We start from the raw sequence: 18,708 nt of genomic DNA, 5'->3' as shown, positions 1-18,708 counted from the left end.
TTATGGTGAGTGTGAGTCTGTACTGTGTCCGGGCTGCTGTGGTTCTGATGGAGGGATGGTGGACACCGGCTGTTTGTCTTTCCTCTGGTCCTTGGACGAGCCTTTGCTGTGTTTACCTGAGGTAACATTGGAGGAATTACGGCTTTATTTAGCATTCCGACAATTCGACTGTTTGTTGTATGTATGAATAAATATTCAGCGTGTTGTGATACCAGTAAAAATTAAACGTTTTTACGTGATCACAAAATCCAGAATAATTTGACTTCTTTGCTTGAAATTTCATGAATTCCTTGTCATTTTTCACATGACATTTTGCGTTCAGTTAATGTGTTGGATAAGAATCATTGGACAAAAAAACATTTACTGGATGGGACTTCTATGTATATTTTAGACTGAAGGAAAGTTTAGTTTGATTCACAGATAGTGAGATAGAGGAAGGACGTTTTAATCTGAAGACAATTCAAAATGAGGTAATCATGAGGTAAACTGGGGACATTTTGCTTTTAAATGACACTGATGATGGACTTTGTTTTCTCAGGGAGCGCTGAAACCCTTGTTCTTCTAAATAGGCTCGTACAGTTAATGTTAACATAAGGAGACTGGCTCTTGATTGGTCCAGACACGTCGTGCAACATCATCGTGTTTTCTTTGTCTTTACTAAGCTGTGTCGTGTGCGTACCTTCTCTTCCTCTGAGCTCCGGCAACACTGAGCTTCGTAGATCTGGGAAATGGATGTCTGACTTCTTTCTGGTCAACGTAATTGCATCGTTGTTACCGTGGTTACAGCGGTCGGACAGGAAGGAGTGCTCGCAGCTCAGACTCCTCTCTGACACCTGAGAGGAGAGAGGTAACTTTGTAAGAGGACATTCTCCATTATGATTCACACACACACACACACACACACACACACACACACACACACACACACACACACACACACACACACACACACACACACACACATGCACAGTGTTACCTGTGCTGTGAGGGATCCTGGATTGTGATTGGACCGAACTTGTTGGGCCAGTCGACTGTAAATGCTGCTGTGATGCCTTGACTTGTCTACACACCTGGGACACACACACAAACACCTCTGACCAAATGTTTCAATGCATTTGATTAAAAGTGAAGATTTATGGTCTAAAAAACTCGACTGGAACCAAAAGGATCTTAACAGATAACACAAATGTAGGTCGAGTTCAGGAAGATTTTAACTCTCTTTAAGTCCTAAAACCTTGATTCTGTTAAATAATTGTTAGTATTGCTGTCCATGTTTCTCTATTGTATTGCAGTGAAGTGAAAAGTGAAAACTTACCAAAGGCTGTGGGTCCCAGGATGGAAACCTGTCCCTGAAGGAAGGTGATCGCTGGCAGTTGGGCTGTTGGTACTGACAACCGAGAAGGAGGGAATAAGGGGTGTGGAAGATGGAGGGAGGAGTAGAGGAGTGGAGGAGGGAGGAGGAGGAGGGGGAGGTGGAGAGGAGTGGGGTAAACTGAAATCCAACTCATTCACATCTGCGGCATCCACGTTATGAAATATGGAACTTCTTGTTGAAGCTTTGTGGTCCTGAGCAGCTGTAGAGGCAATTGAGGTTGAATCTGTAATAGTGGATATATTTGTTGTTGTATTTCTTTCTGGGTTTTCTCTTTTCTTCCTCGCCTCTATAGAAAATCTAGTTCTCTGAGTCATTGTTGTGGTGTACTTGGGGTGGTTGCTAAAAGACCCGTGCTTTGTTTTAGGTTCTCCGATGGAAGATTTGCAGTGAGGGGGTTTCAAGGATTTCACATTAGGTTCAGCTTTACTGCTGTTGCTCTTTTGTTCCAGATTTGAGCTTCTAGAAAACTTTGAGGTTTGATTTACTAAAGATTTGGTTGTTGCACTGATTGACATAGAAAGCACTGAATCTTCTCTGTTCTCTTTATCTGAGACTTTTAATGTTTTCAGGATAGTGGTCCCTCCAGACATGCTGGTTTTAGGGATTTCAATCGGCATGGAAGTTGAGGTTGTTCTGGATTCTGTGGTGGTCTTGGACTTCAAAGTGCTCTGCTGATGGACACTGCAAAGCTCAGAAGATTCAGGATTCTCTTTATAATCACCTAAAGCATTGAGTATTTCAATGTGGTTTGCAGTCATTTTGGGGGTTTGGCTCATCTTCAAGCATCCACGGTCCTCCCTGATGTCCTTGTATGAAGTACTACAACTATCCTGCTGATTTTTGGTTGTGATACATAGTTCTGTAAGTTCCCTATCCGTTGAAAGGCCCCTGGAAGGCTTGTTGTGTATACATGTTGTGTCATTTGTGTGTTTAATATCTGAAGATGAGCCAGTTTGGAGGGTTCCTTTAGCGAGTGTTGGAGTGCTATGGGCAGGACTGGCCTCCATGAAACCTGTGGAGAACTGCATTGAAAGATCTGAGGTAAGAGTCTTAGATGGGCTGGCGCACAAAGATGTGTTGTCTTTGGCCAATTTTGGGACAAAATTTGATGCAGTCTTAGATGGCTTGTTTGGTGAGTTTGAAGGTAAGAGTTTTGGACATTCAGAGGTCAGTCTTTGTTCTGTGTCCGTTTGTGAATGGTTGGTCTGTTGCTCTGAAGCAGTAGTTGTCTTGCATGGCTTGGCAACAGAAGGGATGGTTGGGGTGTTAACCTCAGTGTGGTCATTGCCGGGTGGCTTAGACTCCTTCAGTGTCAAGCTTATGTCTACTTGGACACTACTTGATATCTTAGGAGCTACAGCTGTTGCAGCCCCTTCAGGATATTCTGTTGCAGAAATTTGACCCATTTCCTTTGTCAAGTTAGTGTCTGTAGGATCCATGGTTGATTTCAAGGGAGCTTTTGGAGATGAACTCTCATATGGATGGCCAGTGGTTGAGCTTTTAGTCAATTTAGGAACCCAATGTCTTGACTTGGGTCTGATTTAGAAGATCTCCAGATCTCCATCGTACTTTTGTCAGTCACACTTGACACAGTGTTGTCTGAGCAACTAGAACCCAAGCCAATAGAGTCTTTTTCTTTTGTGTCTGTATTTTTTGAATGACTCGAATGACTTGAATTGTCATTCAGATCTGTTGCAGCCTTGGAAGCTTCCAGTGAATCAGAAGAAAAGGTGTTAGTTGGTTGAGAAATCACAGGTTCCTGTCTCAGCTCTGCACCTATGGCTTTTCCTGGTTTACTTCTCATGGCCACAGTCATTTTGGCTGCATTATTGATAATCTTGCCACCTGATGTTTTGGACTGTTTGGTGGACATCAAAGGTTCTGAGGTACTCCAAATGGTTTTAGGAGCCTTTGATGGTTGCTTGCCTTTTGTTTTCTGCCTCTTTTCTTCCCCACTCTCCCTCTTTTCCTTTTCCTTGTTGACTTTCTCATCCATATCTTCAGACTGTTTCTTGTCTTTGCCTCTCTGGTTCTTGTCATCACCTTCATCCTTTTCCCGTCTTGGGGTTTTGGCTATTTTGGGAAGGGTAGAGTTTTCTCTGTGGTCTTTCTGGATCTTAGCATTCAGCTCATCCAAAACCCTGTTAAGATACATAGATTGATGTGGCAAGTCAGTTAACATAATTGGAGGCTACTCAACAGTCAATAGGTTGATGGTTGGATTCTTTGCTCCACGTATGTAGACATAACACATAAACCACACATAACAGAGGATATGCACAACTGCTTGTTAAACTACACACAAACACACAGAGATACCTGATGTGGAAAGAATCTTGTGTGAACAGAGGATGCTCTAACAGTTCTGAACACTGAGCTCGTCTTTCTGGATCCATCTGGAGACAACTCTGAAGGAGACAACACAAAGGTATTTCTGATTCTGATGTCTCGAACTTACTGAAATACTGGAAAAAAAAAGTGTAGTTGGCACAGTAATTCAGATTAAATGGAAAAATAACGTTAAGATAGATGAGGAAGTGAGAACCAAGGAGTTTGGATGCCATTATGAAAGCTGCAGATCTTCGAATGTCAACAAACACAAATATTCCCAGTTTCTCAAAGCCAATGTATCACCAAGATGTTCAGCACTGAGTTGGTGGTTTCTGCTCTTCTAATGTGTGTCTTGGAGGGATTTTATGAATCATTGTTTGGTCACAGAAAGCCCAAGAGGGAACACACTCAGCAGTGGCATATTATGCTCCCCATAACACCCACACACATAAGACCCTGCTGTCCACGTAAACCAACATCCCAGAAGCTTCAGCTGACACCTCTGTAGGCTACTGTCCCAACAAAATAATATGGATGGAAAACTCAGCTTTTCAGAGAGACTGATGAAAGACAACAAAAGCAAGTGGAACAGAAACCAGCTAAAAAAATCTCATCTCAACTGCACAAAAGCTCCATCCTGTTATCTAATTATGGATTTTCTGTCTGTCAGTGAACAAGGTGCCATGACATTTAAGTCAATAACTAAACCGTACCTGCGCCAAGTCCAGGGCGGTGGTTGTGATTGTAGGGAAGCGCTGCTCTAACGGGACTCTGCCAGAGCATTCAGGCAGTCTGACTCCAGAAAAGCCAGGATTCCTGTAGAACAACTCCTGGTGATGAGCTGTTAGGTTACCTGCCGTTGAAAAAGGGAAAACCCAATCAGGACAGTTCTACTGAGAGCATTTAAAGAGGAGATTTTATTGAACAAATGTTTTGGTGTGCGTGCTTACCGAAGCACCTGATGATGTGGTAAATTTGGTCGAGGTCGGAGTCTCCGGGAAACAGAGGCTGACCTGTTAACATCTCTATTAACAGACAACCAACAGCCCACACATCTACTGGTCTGCACGCACACACACACACACACACACACACACACACACACACACACACACACACACACACACACACACACACACACACACACACACACACATTAACATCTTTATCAACAGACAGTCTAGGCTAACACAACCTCAGGTGTACATGCTAACACTTACTTGCCATACTTGGTGTCTCCCACCAGCAGTTCAGGCGCTCTGTACCAGCGAGTGGCCACATAGTCAGTATAGACGCCCCCCTCAGCAGGCGACGCCACGGTTCGGGCAAAGCCGAAGTCGCACAGCTTGACCACGCCGCCCTGGGAGATGAGTATGTTCTCGGGTTTGATGTCACGGTGGACAACCTTGGAAAGAGAGAGGCACTTTAGCTAACATGTAGCATTAGCCTGGTAAACAGTCCGTTTGGCACGAGTGTGATCGGCAGTAACAGCTGATCAGGTCCAGAAGACATGGGTACAGGCTGGGTTTGGGTCTCAGTTTCAGGCCTTTGTGGGATTCTTCTATGAAGTACCACACCTGTACTCACCCCCAAAAAACATAATTTTATTCAAGCCTGTATCAAGTCCATGTACAGTGATTGAATATCAGTAGTTGGATCTGACCTGGAACTGAGACGAACCCAGATTGGAACCGGATCGGTTGGAACTTGACTCTTTCCACACATAAACATCTTGCGCTTCCACGCAAACACACTCAGATGTCCTCACATGTTGCTCGTGGCAGAAGGCTGCAGCCCTCAGGATCTGGTACAGGTACTGCCGGCTGGTGTTCAGGTCCAGCCCATTCGGGTTTTGCTCCAAATCGTCCAGAAGCGTTCGCTCCACGAACTCAAACACCAGATACCAGCGGCGGCGGCGCTTCCACACTTCTAGAAGGTTCACCAGGTTGTCATGACGCAGTTGCTTGATGGTTAAAAAGACGAGAGCAGAGGAAGCATTTGTGAATTTGAAGCTGGACGTGGTTACTGGATAAAATCAGGTAAAACACACCGTGTCTACATTAAAGCTGACTACACCTTGACTGAGCACTAGTGATGAGTGTCATTTTCTTCATATTAATGCATCAGTCTGCCTTTGTCTGTCCAATTTGAAGACACTGACATATCATTGACTGAGACTGCGCTCATCTTTTTCCTCTCAGCTGCTCGTGTTTCCTCTCCTGTCAAGTAATCGTGAGAATCTGACTCAGTTGTTTGAGGTTTGTTTGTCTTATGATTGACAGGCTGCTTTTGTGCGTGGTCTCACTCAGGTTTCCTGCTCATACAGACCGCTCGATGCTCACTGACTGATTGGCTGACAGATTGATTGACGGCTACCCTCAGCAGCTTGATCTCCCTCTGAGCGATCTTCTTCACCGTCTTGTCATCGTCCGAGTCCATGAACTTCTTGATGGCGACGAGGCGGCCGGAGTCTCGGTGACGGCACTTCAGCACGGTGCCGTAGCTGCCCTCGCCGACCAGACCCAGAGATTCGTAACGCTCCATCAGACCCTGGACAGACGTTCATTACGACACCTCGCAAATAATCATTTAAAAATACATTTTACAAATTTCTTCATCTACTGTAAACTGAAAACACTTTGATCTGAAGGATCCAAAAGGTGAAGGAGAGTGAATGAAAGGTAAGAAACGAGAAGAAGAAAGCAAGAGACAATGTATCCAGTAATTATTTAAAATAGAATAATTTATTACATTCAAATTCTTCAAATACTTAAGTAAATGTAACATGTAGAAGTATTCCCTTACAAATAAAAGTCCTGCATTCAATTACAAAGTACAAAAATGTCATCATAAGCAAAAGTACTTCATATGCAGAAAGATGGCTAGTTTGAGGTACATATTCTCATGTATTACACATTAGAGTTGTTACAGAAACATGAATGTTAAAACTGTTTTAGTGCTGGTCGAGGTCTCAATGTAAATTTTCATTTGTCACTACAAACTCAGCGCTGGAATGGAAATACTTTTACTGCAGTTTTGAGGTACTATGTTACTATCTACATGTTATTTGACAGTTTTACAAACTAATTACTTTCTAAATTGAGATTTTTGTTCAACTTAACTATTAGAGTTAAGAGTATTTACAGTGTAGTATTAATACTTTTACTGAAGTACTTCAGTACTTCCTCCACCTCTGAATCAGTGAACATTACAGGGACATGAAGAAAAAACACCACAGAAGAAGATTTAAAAAAAGGCTGTAGTGGTCTGGAAAAATTAGAGAGCATAAACAACACGTGCGCACGCACGCACGCACGCACGCACGCACGCACACACTCACCTTGCGGGAATTCCTTAATCGTTGGAATCGATGAGCTTCTCTTATCAGCGTGATCACCGACGTACCGTTTTTGTGTGTGTGTGTGTTTGTGTGTGTGCGACCGAGCAATTACCTGCGGTCACCCAACACGTTGCCATGGTAACGCCCCCCGCTACGCTGCAGGCAGCGCTACAGCGTGACGTCAGCACGTGGTCGAACATCAGACGCTGCGGAGTCTGGACGCTGTTTATAAAACGTAAGGCCACTTAAAGGAGTTTAAACTGTAAATTAATAAACAGATAAGTCACTGCACTGAAATGACTGCATGTTTCTACCAAGTTTAAGTCTGAGAACAAATGAAATTGTCTTCTTCTAATCTTTGTTTTTTTTTTTGTTTTTTTTTTACATTTTGGAAGTGGAATTAGCAGTTAGCAAACAAGCTGTAACAAGCTAACACTAACTTCCTGTAACTGCATGACTATATCATTTTTTGTGTACATATTTATTTTTTTGCACTCATTTTATCAGTGCTAATATATGCTGACATTATTAATTTCATTTGATGCGATTTCTATGTTGTATATTTTTGTTTTTATACACCGTACATATTGTACATTCTGTATACTTTTGGCCCATCTGCGGCATTGTTTTTGTTTTTTAGTACTTGCTTACTGTAACAACTTAATTTCCCCTGTGAGATCAATAAAGTCTTATTTTAATTTTTACACATGAACACAAATCACTGACTGTATGAAGTGGAGTTATTAAAAGTGGTACACTCACTCCATCGCTAACACAGTAATGTCATATTATTCATGCAGTAATGAAAGTTTAAACACTACATGAATCTTTGTCTTACATTTAAAATCAAACCTAAAATATGGTTAAAATTCACCCACATATTGAGCTCATCAGTGATGCGTTCAATGCCCTCCACTGGTCTGATTGTATTGTATTGGTTTAATGCTGTGAGGACAAAGTGTTGGGACACATCTGCTTCACTTTCTGGCCTCCACAGCTCCTCTACCGCCACCTGCTGCCACGGCTGATGTACTGCACAATTGACGGTACTTTCAGAGGCTGCAGTTTGTGATGCTGCAGAGTTGTATTACATGTGTTTAAAATAGATTTCTTCCACCACATTTACAGACCAGAAACACATCTAAAAGGTTACTAGAAAAGGTTTTAATGAAAAAATAGTTATTTACAGTGAGTGTACATCAATGATAACGAAACAGTTTGAAAATCAGCAACATAATCTGTGTGTTAATCTGAATTTTCTGCCAGTTTTCTGATTTCCTCCAGCAGTTCTGAGAAAGACGGCCGTCCATCAGGCCTCTGCACCGCCAACCACCACCGAAGAAGAGCGGATGAACAGGAGGAGACCAGGAGGGTTTGAGGTGAAGGGGAGGAAAAAAAGAGGATGAAGAAGATGTGATGCCATGTTGAACACAATGTGTGATCATCATCAGAATGAAGTACAACAGGACAAAGCTGCATTCAGGACAGAGATTGAACTGAACTGGTTAAACTGGATCAGCTCCGTTTCTGCTTTAAGGTTCTCATCAGAACCTTTAAGTGATGTTTCTGGAACTTTCAGCCATTTTCTCCAGACAAAGTGAATCTTTCTTCAGCTGTGTTAGCTGTAAGCTAGCTAGCAACGGACACACCGACATGTCCGTGTGTTTGTGTTCAGATCAGCCTTTTCCCTCATCCCACAACTCAGGATGGAGCGAGGTTCACCACAGTGTGAGCACATGATTGGATGAAGGAGATGAACACATGGACTCAGAGACACATGATCACATGATGAGCTGTTCAACAAAAGAGGAAAACGTGGCTGAAAGCTCCAGGAGCACTGAGGAAGAGGAAAACTTGGCTCAGCTGAGTTCGGTTACATCCCTGATATGTCCTCACTGAATGAATGAATGAGTGAATGAATGAATGAGTGAATGCATGAGTGGCGTCTCAGTGAGTACCTCGTGCCAGCAGCGGTACATGATGGCGTACAGCGGCTGCGAGGCGCGGTGCGGCCGGTACAGCCGCACTCCTCTGGTGATGTCGTTAACCACGTCCAGGTTGGTGCAGTTTTCAAACGGAGTGCGACCGTCCGAGTAGATCTCCCACATCACCACACCTGCACACGCAACACAAACACACATCCATATATTTGATCTATTTTCATTTGTTCCTGTTGAATCTGTTTCTCAGACTCTATTGAAGTCTGTCCAAAAAGAAACCCGGATTTGCTGCCCCAAAGGTGATTTCTGAATTTTTTACTGTATAATACACAAGAATTGCTGGTGGGAACGAGCCGGTGGTGCAGTGAGTCTGTGGATCCTCACCGAACGACCAGATGTCGGACTTGCTGCTGTATTTGCTGTAGTGGAGAACTTCAGGCGGAGACCACTTCACTGGGAACTTAGCACCACTAGAACTGGTGTACTGGTTGTCTAGAACGTACCTGCCAACGTGAACATGGAGTCAAAAGAACAGAGCAGCAGGAGCACAGCTTTGTTTATTTGAGAAGGTCAATACTGACCTTAAATATCTCCCTTAAATATAAAACCCAGCTGCCAGTTAGCTTAGCTTAGTCCAAAGACTGAGAACAAGGGGAAACAGCTAGCCTGGATCTGTTAATGTATCTGTAACTTGCTTTTTCAGTCTGTTCAAAAACAAAATTTAAGACCTACAATTTGCAGTTTTGCAGGGTGATGTGTTGCAGATTATTTATAAAATAAGATAAGCTATGCTAAGCTAAGCTAAGCTAACCAGCTGCTGGCTGCGACAGATATATGAAAATTTCCGCTCTCTCTTCCCAAAATGTCGAACTGTTCCTTTGAAGCTTGAAAGTCGGTGGCGTGTACCTGGTCATCCCAAAGTCGCTGACCTTCACCACGTTGTGCTCATTAACCAGACAGTTCCTGGCCGCCTGGAAAAGAGAAAACCAGAAACTTTAGACAGATGAAAAGTACACAGAATTACATAAATAATCCTTAAATATACACACTTAGACATTTGATTTAAAGGTGGTTTCCACAGGGCTGCAGAAACAGCTCTGCTAAGCTAGGCTAGTTAGCTTTTAGCAGGACTACATTCCGGTAGTATATCAAGCTTAATTCTTGAGGTGTTGGAGCATGAAAATTTAGTTTAACTCCAGGAAACAGGAAAAAGGGGGTAAATTAGCTGTAGCAACAGCTAGCAGCTAGCATGTTTTGTGGTAAGATGTCAAAAGATTCACTGACGGATGAAGTGTTTCTGCGTGGGTTGAAGAAATTGTTGGATGAGCTGTAAAAAGCATCGTCGCACGGCTGAAAACAGACCCACCAGGTCTCTGTGGATGAAACTATGCGCCTCCAGGTACTCCATCCCCTCACAGACGTCCTGGCACATGGACAGAAGCCACGCCTCCGTCAGGCCCCGCCCCCTCTGCCGCAGGAAGTTCAGCAGGCAGCCGTTCTCCATGAACTCGGCCACGATCAGCAGGGGGCGCTGCTGCAAGCAAACGCCGTACAGCTGAACCAGTTTCGGGTGGCAAAGCCTCCTGGGAGACGCAACAAACACAGTTTCACTTTCTCGTGTCGACAACAAGGAAGCTTCTGTGCTCCCTCCTTCCTCTCTGTCTACTCGTATCCTCCCGTCTCGCCTCCCTCCTCCTTACATCATGACCTTGGCCTCCTCGATGAAGTCCTCCTCGTACATGGCTCCCTCCCTGATGGCCTTGATGGCGACTCTCTGCTGAGCTCTCCACTTGCCGAGCTTCACCAGACCGAACTGACCGCTGCCCAGCTCCTTCATGAAGGTCAGCTCGCTGGGGTTGATCTCCCACGTCTCTATGGGAGGGACGCAGAGAGGAGGAGGAGGGGCAGGAGGAAGAGAGACACAGTACAAACAGAGGGAGGAGAAACACAAGTTAGGTCTGCAATGACTTTTTCTTTATTTGTCCGCTCGTGTGTCATGAGAAAATAACTTAATTCAAGACGTGTGCGTCACCTCGTGAAGTGACATAACGCAGCTTCAACTAAATGTCTGTTTGTGTGTGTTTATTTACTCACCTGAGCTGAATCCTGACGTGGCAGGTGTACACCTTCCCATTGGCCCCACTGCATACCGCAACCTGGTCACCAGACCTACACACACACACACACACACACACACACACACACACACACACACACACACACACACACACACACACACACACACACACACACACACACACACACACACACCAAACCTCATCAAATGAAGCGTGCAGCTCAGTCGTCTCCATCGTCGCCTGCACAGAGCGTGGGATTGGATGTACCTGCTGCGTTGTGCTCATGGTAGTGTATGACATCAGGTATGGACTTGAAGGTGTGTTTCTCAGCCAAGAAAAACTGTCCAGTGTCACTTATTTTGATCTGGTAATGCCTGATGTCCCCGTTAGCACTGCAGACGTACACAAGCAGAGAAGTGAGAAGTTCAGTTTGCAGGTAAGAGTCGATCACCTGTGTCCTCAGGTGTGACATGAATCACCTTAATGTTTTGGTGTAGACGGAGACGGTGTAGACTCCCTTCTGACTGGACTCTCGCACCACGAACCCGCCCTCTTTGTCCTGAAAACCACCAGAAAGACTTCAGCGGATCTACGTAAGATTCGGCTGATGACTGAAGCAGAGTGACAGACAGGTGGACAGACAGGTGGACAGACAGACAGGTACCTCCTGTCTCAGCAGCTGCTCAGCTTCTGTCCTGGTGACGTTCTTGCAGTACCACCTGCAGGCAGGAGAACAAGCCAAAGTTTAACTGTTTGATCATTGAACATCACAGTTGATGTGTTTGATAAAAAGAATAAGACGTGTACGAAACTCACGGGTTCGCCTCGATCCTGTTCTTCTCTGTCACGTAGTTGCTGGGGATGAAGCCTTTATTCCTGACAGAAACAAGCAGAGAGGCGACATGAACGACCACCCCGACCTTTCCTACGCTGGAATTTGGAGTTTTTGTGCGACTACTTCTGTAACTTTCCAAAACTGAAAATCTGACATTCACGCCTGTTTAGGAAGAGCAGCGTTTTGAGCTATGCTAACATGCGGACGTTAAGCAGGTATAATGATTACCATGGGCATCATCTTAGTTTACCTCGTGAGCATGCTAGCTTTGGCTGATTACACTAAACACAAAGTCCAGCTGAGACTGAGCTGACCTGATGGTGGCGCCAGAGGACAAACAGTTCATGCTGAGGGGAACATGAATGTCTGAACCATGTTTCATGGTAACTCATCCAATACCTGAGACATTTCATTAGTTACGTTTGAGAAGACAAACCTGAACCCGTGTCCGCTGCAGTCCGTCGACAAACAGAAAAAATACATTTGTGTTGTTTCGTATTGAATATTTTGAATTTGACCGACCCGTGTTTGTCCTGCGCTCGCCACCACAGCTGGTCCTGTTTGTGGAGGATGATGTACTCTTCCCCCTGTGGACACCACACACTGCGTCATCACACATCTGCTGCTGCTGCGTGTGTGTGTGTGTGTGTGTGTGTGTGTGTGTGTGTGTGTGTGAGCGAGCACCTGTTTGAGTGTGAGGTCAGTGTCCTCCTTCGCTTTGAAGTCATACATGGCGACAACACTTAGCAACCCCTCACCATCACCATCCTCATGCTCAGGAGGGGGGAGGGGGAGCTTCCTCCTCGACCTCTCGACCTGAGAGAGAGAAAATAACAAAATGAATAACACACACACACACACACACACACACACACACACACACACACACACACACACACACACACACACACACACACACACACACACACACACACACACACACACACACACACACACACACACACACACACACACACTCTTACCCGGCGGGCTTGGCCTGGGTATCGCCGGCTCTGGAAACACAGGGAGGTGTTTCCCTCCAGCTCCATGCGGGCGCTGAACTCCCTGAAATTGATCGATCAATACATATTTGCCGTCACACATTCGGCCTGAATAATAACTAACATCTGAGATCTCTGTGATTTCCTTCCATTTTCATTTTAAGGACACTTGGAAAACATTTGTCATGACACTGCTGCAGACAGATCATCCAGGCTGTGATGCCTGCTCTGAGTGTTTTAGCTATGCTAACAGCTACGGAAGTTATTCTGCCAGTGAGACGCCAACAGCAGGTCAAAATCTTCATTTGTTCATTAATTTATGATCAAATTCCTCCGAAAGTAACGGCATTCCCATCAGCCTCAGCTGTACATGCTGTTCAGTGCTGATTAGCAAACGTTAGCATGCTAACACCCTTAACTAAAACACTGAGCACGCCAACATTAGCTCACAGCAGGTGCAGCCTCACAGATGAGTAACTTCACCCTGAATTTGCATGAAATAACAAAAAAAACTGCTCACTCACGTGTGTGGTTGAGGTGTGGCTCAGTGCTAACGTTAGCTCTTTAATGTAAAAACCTCGCTGACTGACTCATTTTGGCTCAACTTCAAACTCCTGAGAAACCGAATCCACTGAATCAAAACTGAATGGCTTTGCTGTTTGGATTTGAATGGAAGTGAATGAGCCTCACATGTTGTGCTGAACCGGTTTAACGTGTCATTTAAAACAGATTATTTTTCAGGGAAATAACAGAGCTGCTGAGGGAAAGTTGGTTGTCGTCACCGGAGCCTCTGAAACAGATCGTACCTGGTCTGCACGGCGCAGCAGCAGCAGCAGAACACCGAGTGGATGGAGTGATCTGGAAGTTAGCATGATGAAGACGTGTTAACACAGTGTCTGCTTCACGGTAAAACAGCAAAAAAACAGAAACATCAGTGAAACTTTGACACTCTTCATCCTCATTGATCGTCTTTTCAGGGCGAAGCAACCTTTCATCAGAAAGAACGAGCTCTGGGCGACCTTTGGTGTCATTTTTGACATTTTATGGACAAAAGTGTGAAAAAAAAAAAGTATTAATCAAAAAATTGATGAACTCATTAACGAAACTCCGGTTTTACTATTTCATGAAGGTCAAAGGTCACTAAAGCATCAGAAATGATAAATAACAGCTTTGAACGGGGCGACAAACTTTGACGCTCACGTTGTTGTGACTACATGTGACAACAGGTTACGACCCGGCGTGATGCTAACGTTGTTATTGATGTATTGATTGACAGGATCAATAAAGGCAGGGCTGATGGAGTTAAACAGTTTGATCGCTCTCAGTCTTATTGCTTCTGAGTTTTGTTTTAGTTGAGCTCTCTTTGTGGCTTCGAGTAGGAGGTCTTTGTCAGGAAGTGTAGTTTCCTTTTCTACAGAACTAACACTCTTTCTTTCAGAGAGTGTGTGTGTGTGTGTGTGTGTGTGTGTGTGTGTGTGTGTGTGTGTGTGTGTGGGCGAATGTAGACAGGTGTGTGCGGGTCATTTTCTCACCAACTGTGTGCGTCTGTGTGCTGCATATTTTCCTGTTTCTCTTTGTGTGTCTGAGTCAGATGGTGGTGAAGAAAACACACACACACACACACACACACACACACACACACACACACACACACACACACACACACACACACACACACACACACACACACACACTCGGCAAGCCACTAAGGGTCATGTGATTCAAAGGTGACTTCCAAAATAAAAGCGCCCCCTCCGGAGCGTCGTCGATGCCATGAGGAGCGATGAACTCCTCTGGTGGTTTGTGGTGAACCGACATCCCGTCAACACACTTCCTCTGGTGCTTTTCTAACCCAGAAGTTCCTTCCTCCTCAGGCAGATTAAAAACTTTGGGTTTTTGGACAAATGAAGACAAACGTATAAACTTCTTCACACTGAATCTGTATCAAACTGCGATACGGACACAAGGAAATCCAAAACAGGATTTCATGGTTTGAACTTGGGGAGTGAGATAAGTGAACCTCCAGAGGTTGACTTGAAGGTACTTTACTTAAATTTCATGCTGCATCAGAGGGAGATGTTCCACTTTCCGGAGTCTGCAGATTAATGTTCATGTAAAACAGTTGGTGTACGATGCACAGCGTGCTTTAAAAGGTCCTCATACAGCATTCAATGACAGGTAAGGCTTTAGTTTTACAGGAGGGGCTTCAGGCAGCGTTTAGGCAGCAGCAACGGCCTCGATGCTCCATCACTACGGTGGCCTTGAGGTGAACATGTGGGACTGCCAGCACATTTAGCGTATTTGACCAGTAAGGGTGAGAATTTCTAACTCTGACATGCAACGAGCAGCCGGCGCAGAGATCTGAGGTTAGGGCTGATGCGACAGCGTCGCCTGACCCGTTGACTCGTCAGAATTGCGGCCTGCAGACGCTCGAGTGCAGATGTACAGAGTGAGATAAGAGTGTGTTAAAGTCGACACTGAGAGAGGAGATAAAAGCATGTATGAACACCTCTCGTTCTGCAGTTAAAGCTACAGATGACTTATAAACCATGGGTTATATTATATATATAAAACCTGACTTCCAGCTGTTACCTGTATCACTCCAGGAATGAAGAACAATTGGTCTATTTGTCCTGCTGATCCTTTTGTGTAAAAGTCTGGCTTGGTGATGACGGGTGGGCTGGGTGGGTTAGATAACGTTTTTTGTCATGTGTTGTTCTTATTTTCTCCCGATTGTGCATGGACAGGATTATCCTTCTCGACCGAACTTGATTTTGTATTTTACAAACTTCCTGTCAACGTTCTACACTTGTACCATATATTTGTGAAAAAAACTCAAAAATATCTTTAAAAAAAACCTTGAACTTGAAAACCCGATGTCTCTCAGGCAAGTTTGGAGTTAAAAGAAGCATCTTTTTTACTCTGTTTGCTAAATGTAGACGTCCACGTTTGAAATGGACACATAGACATCTTCAGGAAGTGGAACTCACACTGAGCCTAACGCTATGTCTGTGTGTTCAGGTTTGACGGAGCAAAGACTTGGAGGAAGGAATTCAATCTGTGTCTTCTCTCTACACCCTGGATGCAAATTTATGAATCTGACAACGGCGAAGGAACGACCCACCTTCTTCAGGCGCTGATTGGCTTGCCCGTTTTTTCTTAACCTAACCCTAACCAATCATCACTCCTCATGGCCAAACCTAACCAATGAAGGCAACATGTACTAGCCAGTTAGAGGCAGAGAAGGGCAGTCATCCCGCCCCCACAATTTAGCCCCTGAGTTAGGGTCAGTGCTATAGGGTGAGGGTTATAAGGTTATAGGGTTAGGGCTATAGGGTCAGCATGCCTCACAATTTGAAGACATCTCCCTTAAACTAATAGATGTGTACTTACTTCCTCAAACATATTTCCTTTTCAGCCACGCTAGCAGCTCGAGGGACACAAATGTCTCAACAGCTACTGGATGTATTGGATTGAAACTCGATGCCATGATCCTCTCAGGACGAGTCGTCATAACTTTGGTGATCCTTAAACTTTTCGTCAGGTCAGAGTTTGAATTTGTTGAAATTTTTATATGAACAAATTTCTGCTGAACTAAGGACGTTCAGCCTCAGCTGTACTTTGTATTCAACATGCGAAGTACGCAAATGTTAGCATGCTAACAAAAAAAAACAAACAATGCTATATTTGCCATGCTAGCAGTCATTATGAGCATACTGCCATGGTAGCATTAGCAATTAGCTAAGTGTCTAAGTACAGTACAGCCTGACAGAGCTGCTAGCATGGATGTAGACTGTCACTCAGATTTTTAAGTAAGCAGATGCTAAACTCTGACTAAAACATGACAAAAATGGACTAAAATTAATGCAAAGCGGCTCTGAAAGAGGCTGTTTGGCTTTAAAGGGACACTTCAGACTTCCTGTCTGGGTCACTGTCCCTTTGTGCCAGTGAGACAAACAGAAGTGAAAGCGCTAACTGTTTCTACGCAGTCAGCAGATCAGAGGTGAGGACAGGTGCTTCTCTGGAGCTCTCAGCCTCATTCCACCTCTCTGCACGTCACGTTAAAACGATACCAAACGTCTGTTGTTGTTGTTGTTGTTGTTGTTGTTGTTGTTGTTGTTGTCGTTTCATCCTGAATGACGACTCAAAGCAAACCGTCACTGCTGAATCTCGTACTGGTCTAATTTTCCTGATCTTTGTGGTTTTAGCTGCAGATTTAGTTGCTGAATTGACAGTAAATTTAAGGGAAATAATGAGTTTTCTGAGGATGTGAACCAGCAGGCAGCCTTTCACTCACACTGATGTAACCACTGTTTACTTCACCTCCTTATAAATCTCTCTGACAGACGTACACTGCACATGTTGACATTTTAACGGACCGAGGTTCATCTGACTGCTGATTTTGTCTCATCTCCACTGTGAATGTTTTCTCTGTTGACTCGGTGCACTCAGCAGTTTATTCCCACTTTTCACAGATAAACTGGGCTGAAGTTCACGTTTCTCACGTCATGCTCAAAGCGTCGGCTTGTTGAATTGATGCTTAGTTTTCGTCTGCTGTATCCTGCCGCTGCTTCAAAAGGAAGAACGTTTGTGTTTCGTGTCACGACTTTCTCCACAAAAGCTTGATGTGTTTGTCAAAACCAGTTTAATCTGCTCATTCTGTACAGTAGCTGAAGGTACTTACTTGCGTGAATCATGATTGTTTGTCTTTACGTCTCCTCTTCTTCCTCGTCTTCTCTTTCTCCCTCCTCCTCCCCCTCCTCCTCCTCTTCTTCTATCACTGCTGTGCCTCCAGCTTTTCGTCTTGAGCTCAAGTTTTTATGGTCAGCAATAAGTTCTCTGTGATCAGCTGTGTTGACGAGGCCGATATGATGCCACAGGTTAGGAAACCTTAAAAGAGTTGATCGACGGAGACAAAAGGAGAGAGATGAAGAAAAGGAGAGAGAGAAAGAGAGAGAGAGAGAGAGAGAGAGAGAGAGAGAGAGAGAGAGAGAGAGAGAGAGAGAGAGGCAGGTGGGTGGAGGAAGTAGAAAAGGTGACAAAGAGAGGTGAAGGAGAGAAGACGAGAGAGGACAAGGGCAGAAAGAAGAAGACAGATATTATACCACGTCTGTCTTTGTCTGCTTCAGCCACGCCGATAAAGTTTGATTTGAAAACATTCAATTGTTCATACGTTCAGTGTTCAGAGAGAGATGAAGACAAAGAGATGGAGAGGAAATGAAAGAATGACGTAAAACGAAACCACAAAGCATCCGTCTCTGTGAATAACTCCAGGAAGAACACTCATTCTCACATGCATGCGCACACACACACACACACACACACACACACACACACACACACACACACTTCAAGTCATAATACAAAAATGAACTCCTGTTTCGTACCTCGTTAGATCTTTATCACCATAACCACGGCAGCACTGTGAGGCTGCGGTGCTCTGCGCTAAAGGCTAACATCAGCATGCTAACATGCTCACAGTGACAGTGCTAACATGCTAATGTTTAGCAGGCATGATGATGGAGGCCAGATGAAGACTGCGAGGTTCAGCTCGGAGAGGTTCTTGGTTAGGTCCACCATGAGGGACAAATCAGAGACAGTGGCGATGGCTGAGTTTGACCGTGTCCAGCGCTAACAACTCCCCAGCAGCAACAAGGCTCTTCTTCACTAATTCTCCTTCTGGATGAGGTTTTAGCTGCTTAGTTGTTAGCTATTAGCTATTTTTTGTAATTATGATTTGCCTCGTGGGTGGGTTAAGCGGTCTCGTGGGTCGTACACGGCCTGGAGGCTCCAGGGTTGTCCTAGCCT

The 18,708-nt window shown here is 44.5% G+C and overlaps 1 protein-coding gene and 1 pseudogene across 1 annotated transcript; both read right to left on the bottom strand.

Annotated features, from left to right (window-relative positions):
* LOC139351127 (uncharacterized) lies at positions 1–6,250 on the bottom strand (annotated as a pseudogene).
* Positions 6,251–8,257: 2,007 nt separating this feature from the next.
* Positions 8,258–17,816, bottom strand: txk (TXK tyrosine kinase). Its single transcript, XM_070992867.1, has 16 exons — positions 17,585–17,816; positions 13,707–13,758; positions 12,883–12,964; positions 12,584–12,715; positions 12,422–12,486; positions 11,881–11,940; positions 11,729–11,783; positions 11,544–11,623; positions 11,332–11,456; positions 11,081–11,155; positions 10,687–10,858; positions 10,353–10,569; positions 9,893–9,957; positions 9,371–9,489; positions 9,005–9,162; positions 8,258–8,363 (listed from the first exon to the last, which is right to left on the bottom strand). The coding sequence occupies exons 1-16, from the start codon at positions 17,595–17,597 to the stop codon at positions 8,292–8,294; spliced, it is 1,542 nt and encodes a 513-aa protein (XP_070848968.1). The 5' UTR covers positions 17,598–17,816; the 3' UTR covers positions 8,258–8,291.
* Positions 17,817–18,708: the final 892 nt, after the last annotated feature.

The sequence above is a fragment of the Chaetodon trifascialis genome, chromosome 23 (assembly GCF_039877785.1).
Source record: "Chaetodon trifascialis isolate fChaTrf1 chromosome 23, fChaTrf1.hap1, whole genome shotgun sequence".
In the NCBI taxonomy this organism is placed as follows: domain Eukaryota; kingdom Metazoa; phylum Chordata; class Actinopteri; order Chaetodontiformes; family Chaetodontidae; genus Chaetodon; species Chaetodon trifascialis.
The sequence above is the reverse complement of the archived record's forward strand: the minus strand, read 5'-3'. Positions and strand labels throughout refer to the sequence as shown.

Coding starts and splice junctions, on each gene's coding strand:
- txk (XM_070992867.1), bottom strand. Junction 11,784..11,880: donor AACAGGATCGAGGCGAACCC/GTGAGTTTCGTA, acceptor TCCTGCCTGCAG/GTGGTACTGCAAGAACGTCA. Junction 10,570..10,686: donor GAGGAGGCCAAGGTCATGAT/GTAAGGAGGAGG, acceptor TGCGTCTCCCAG/GAGGCTTTGCCACCCGAAAC.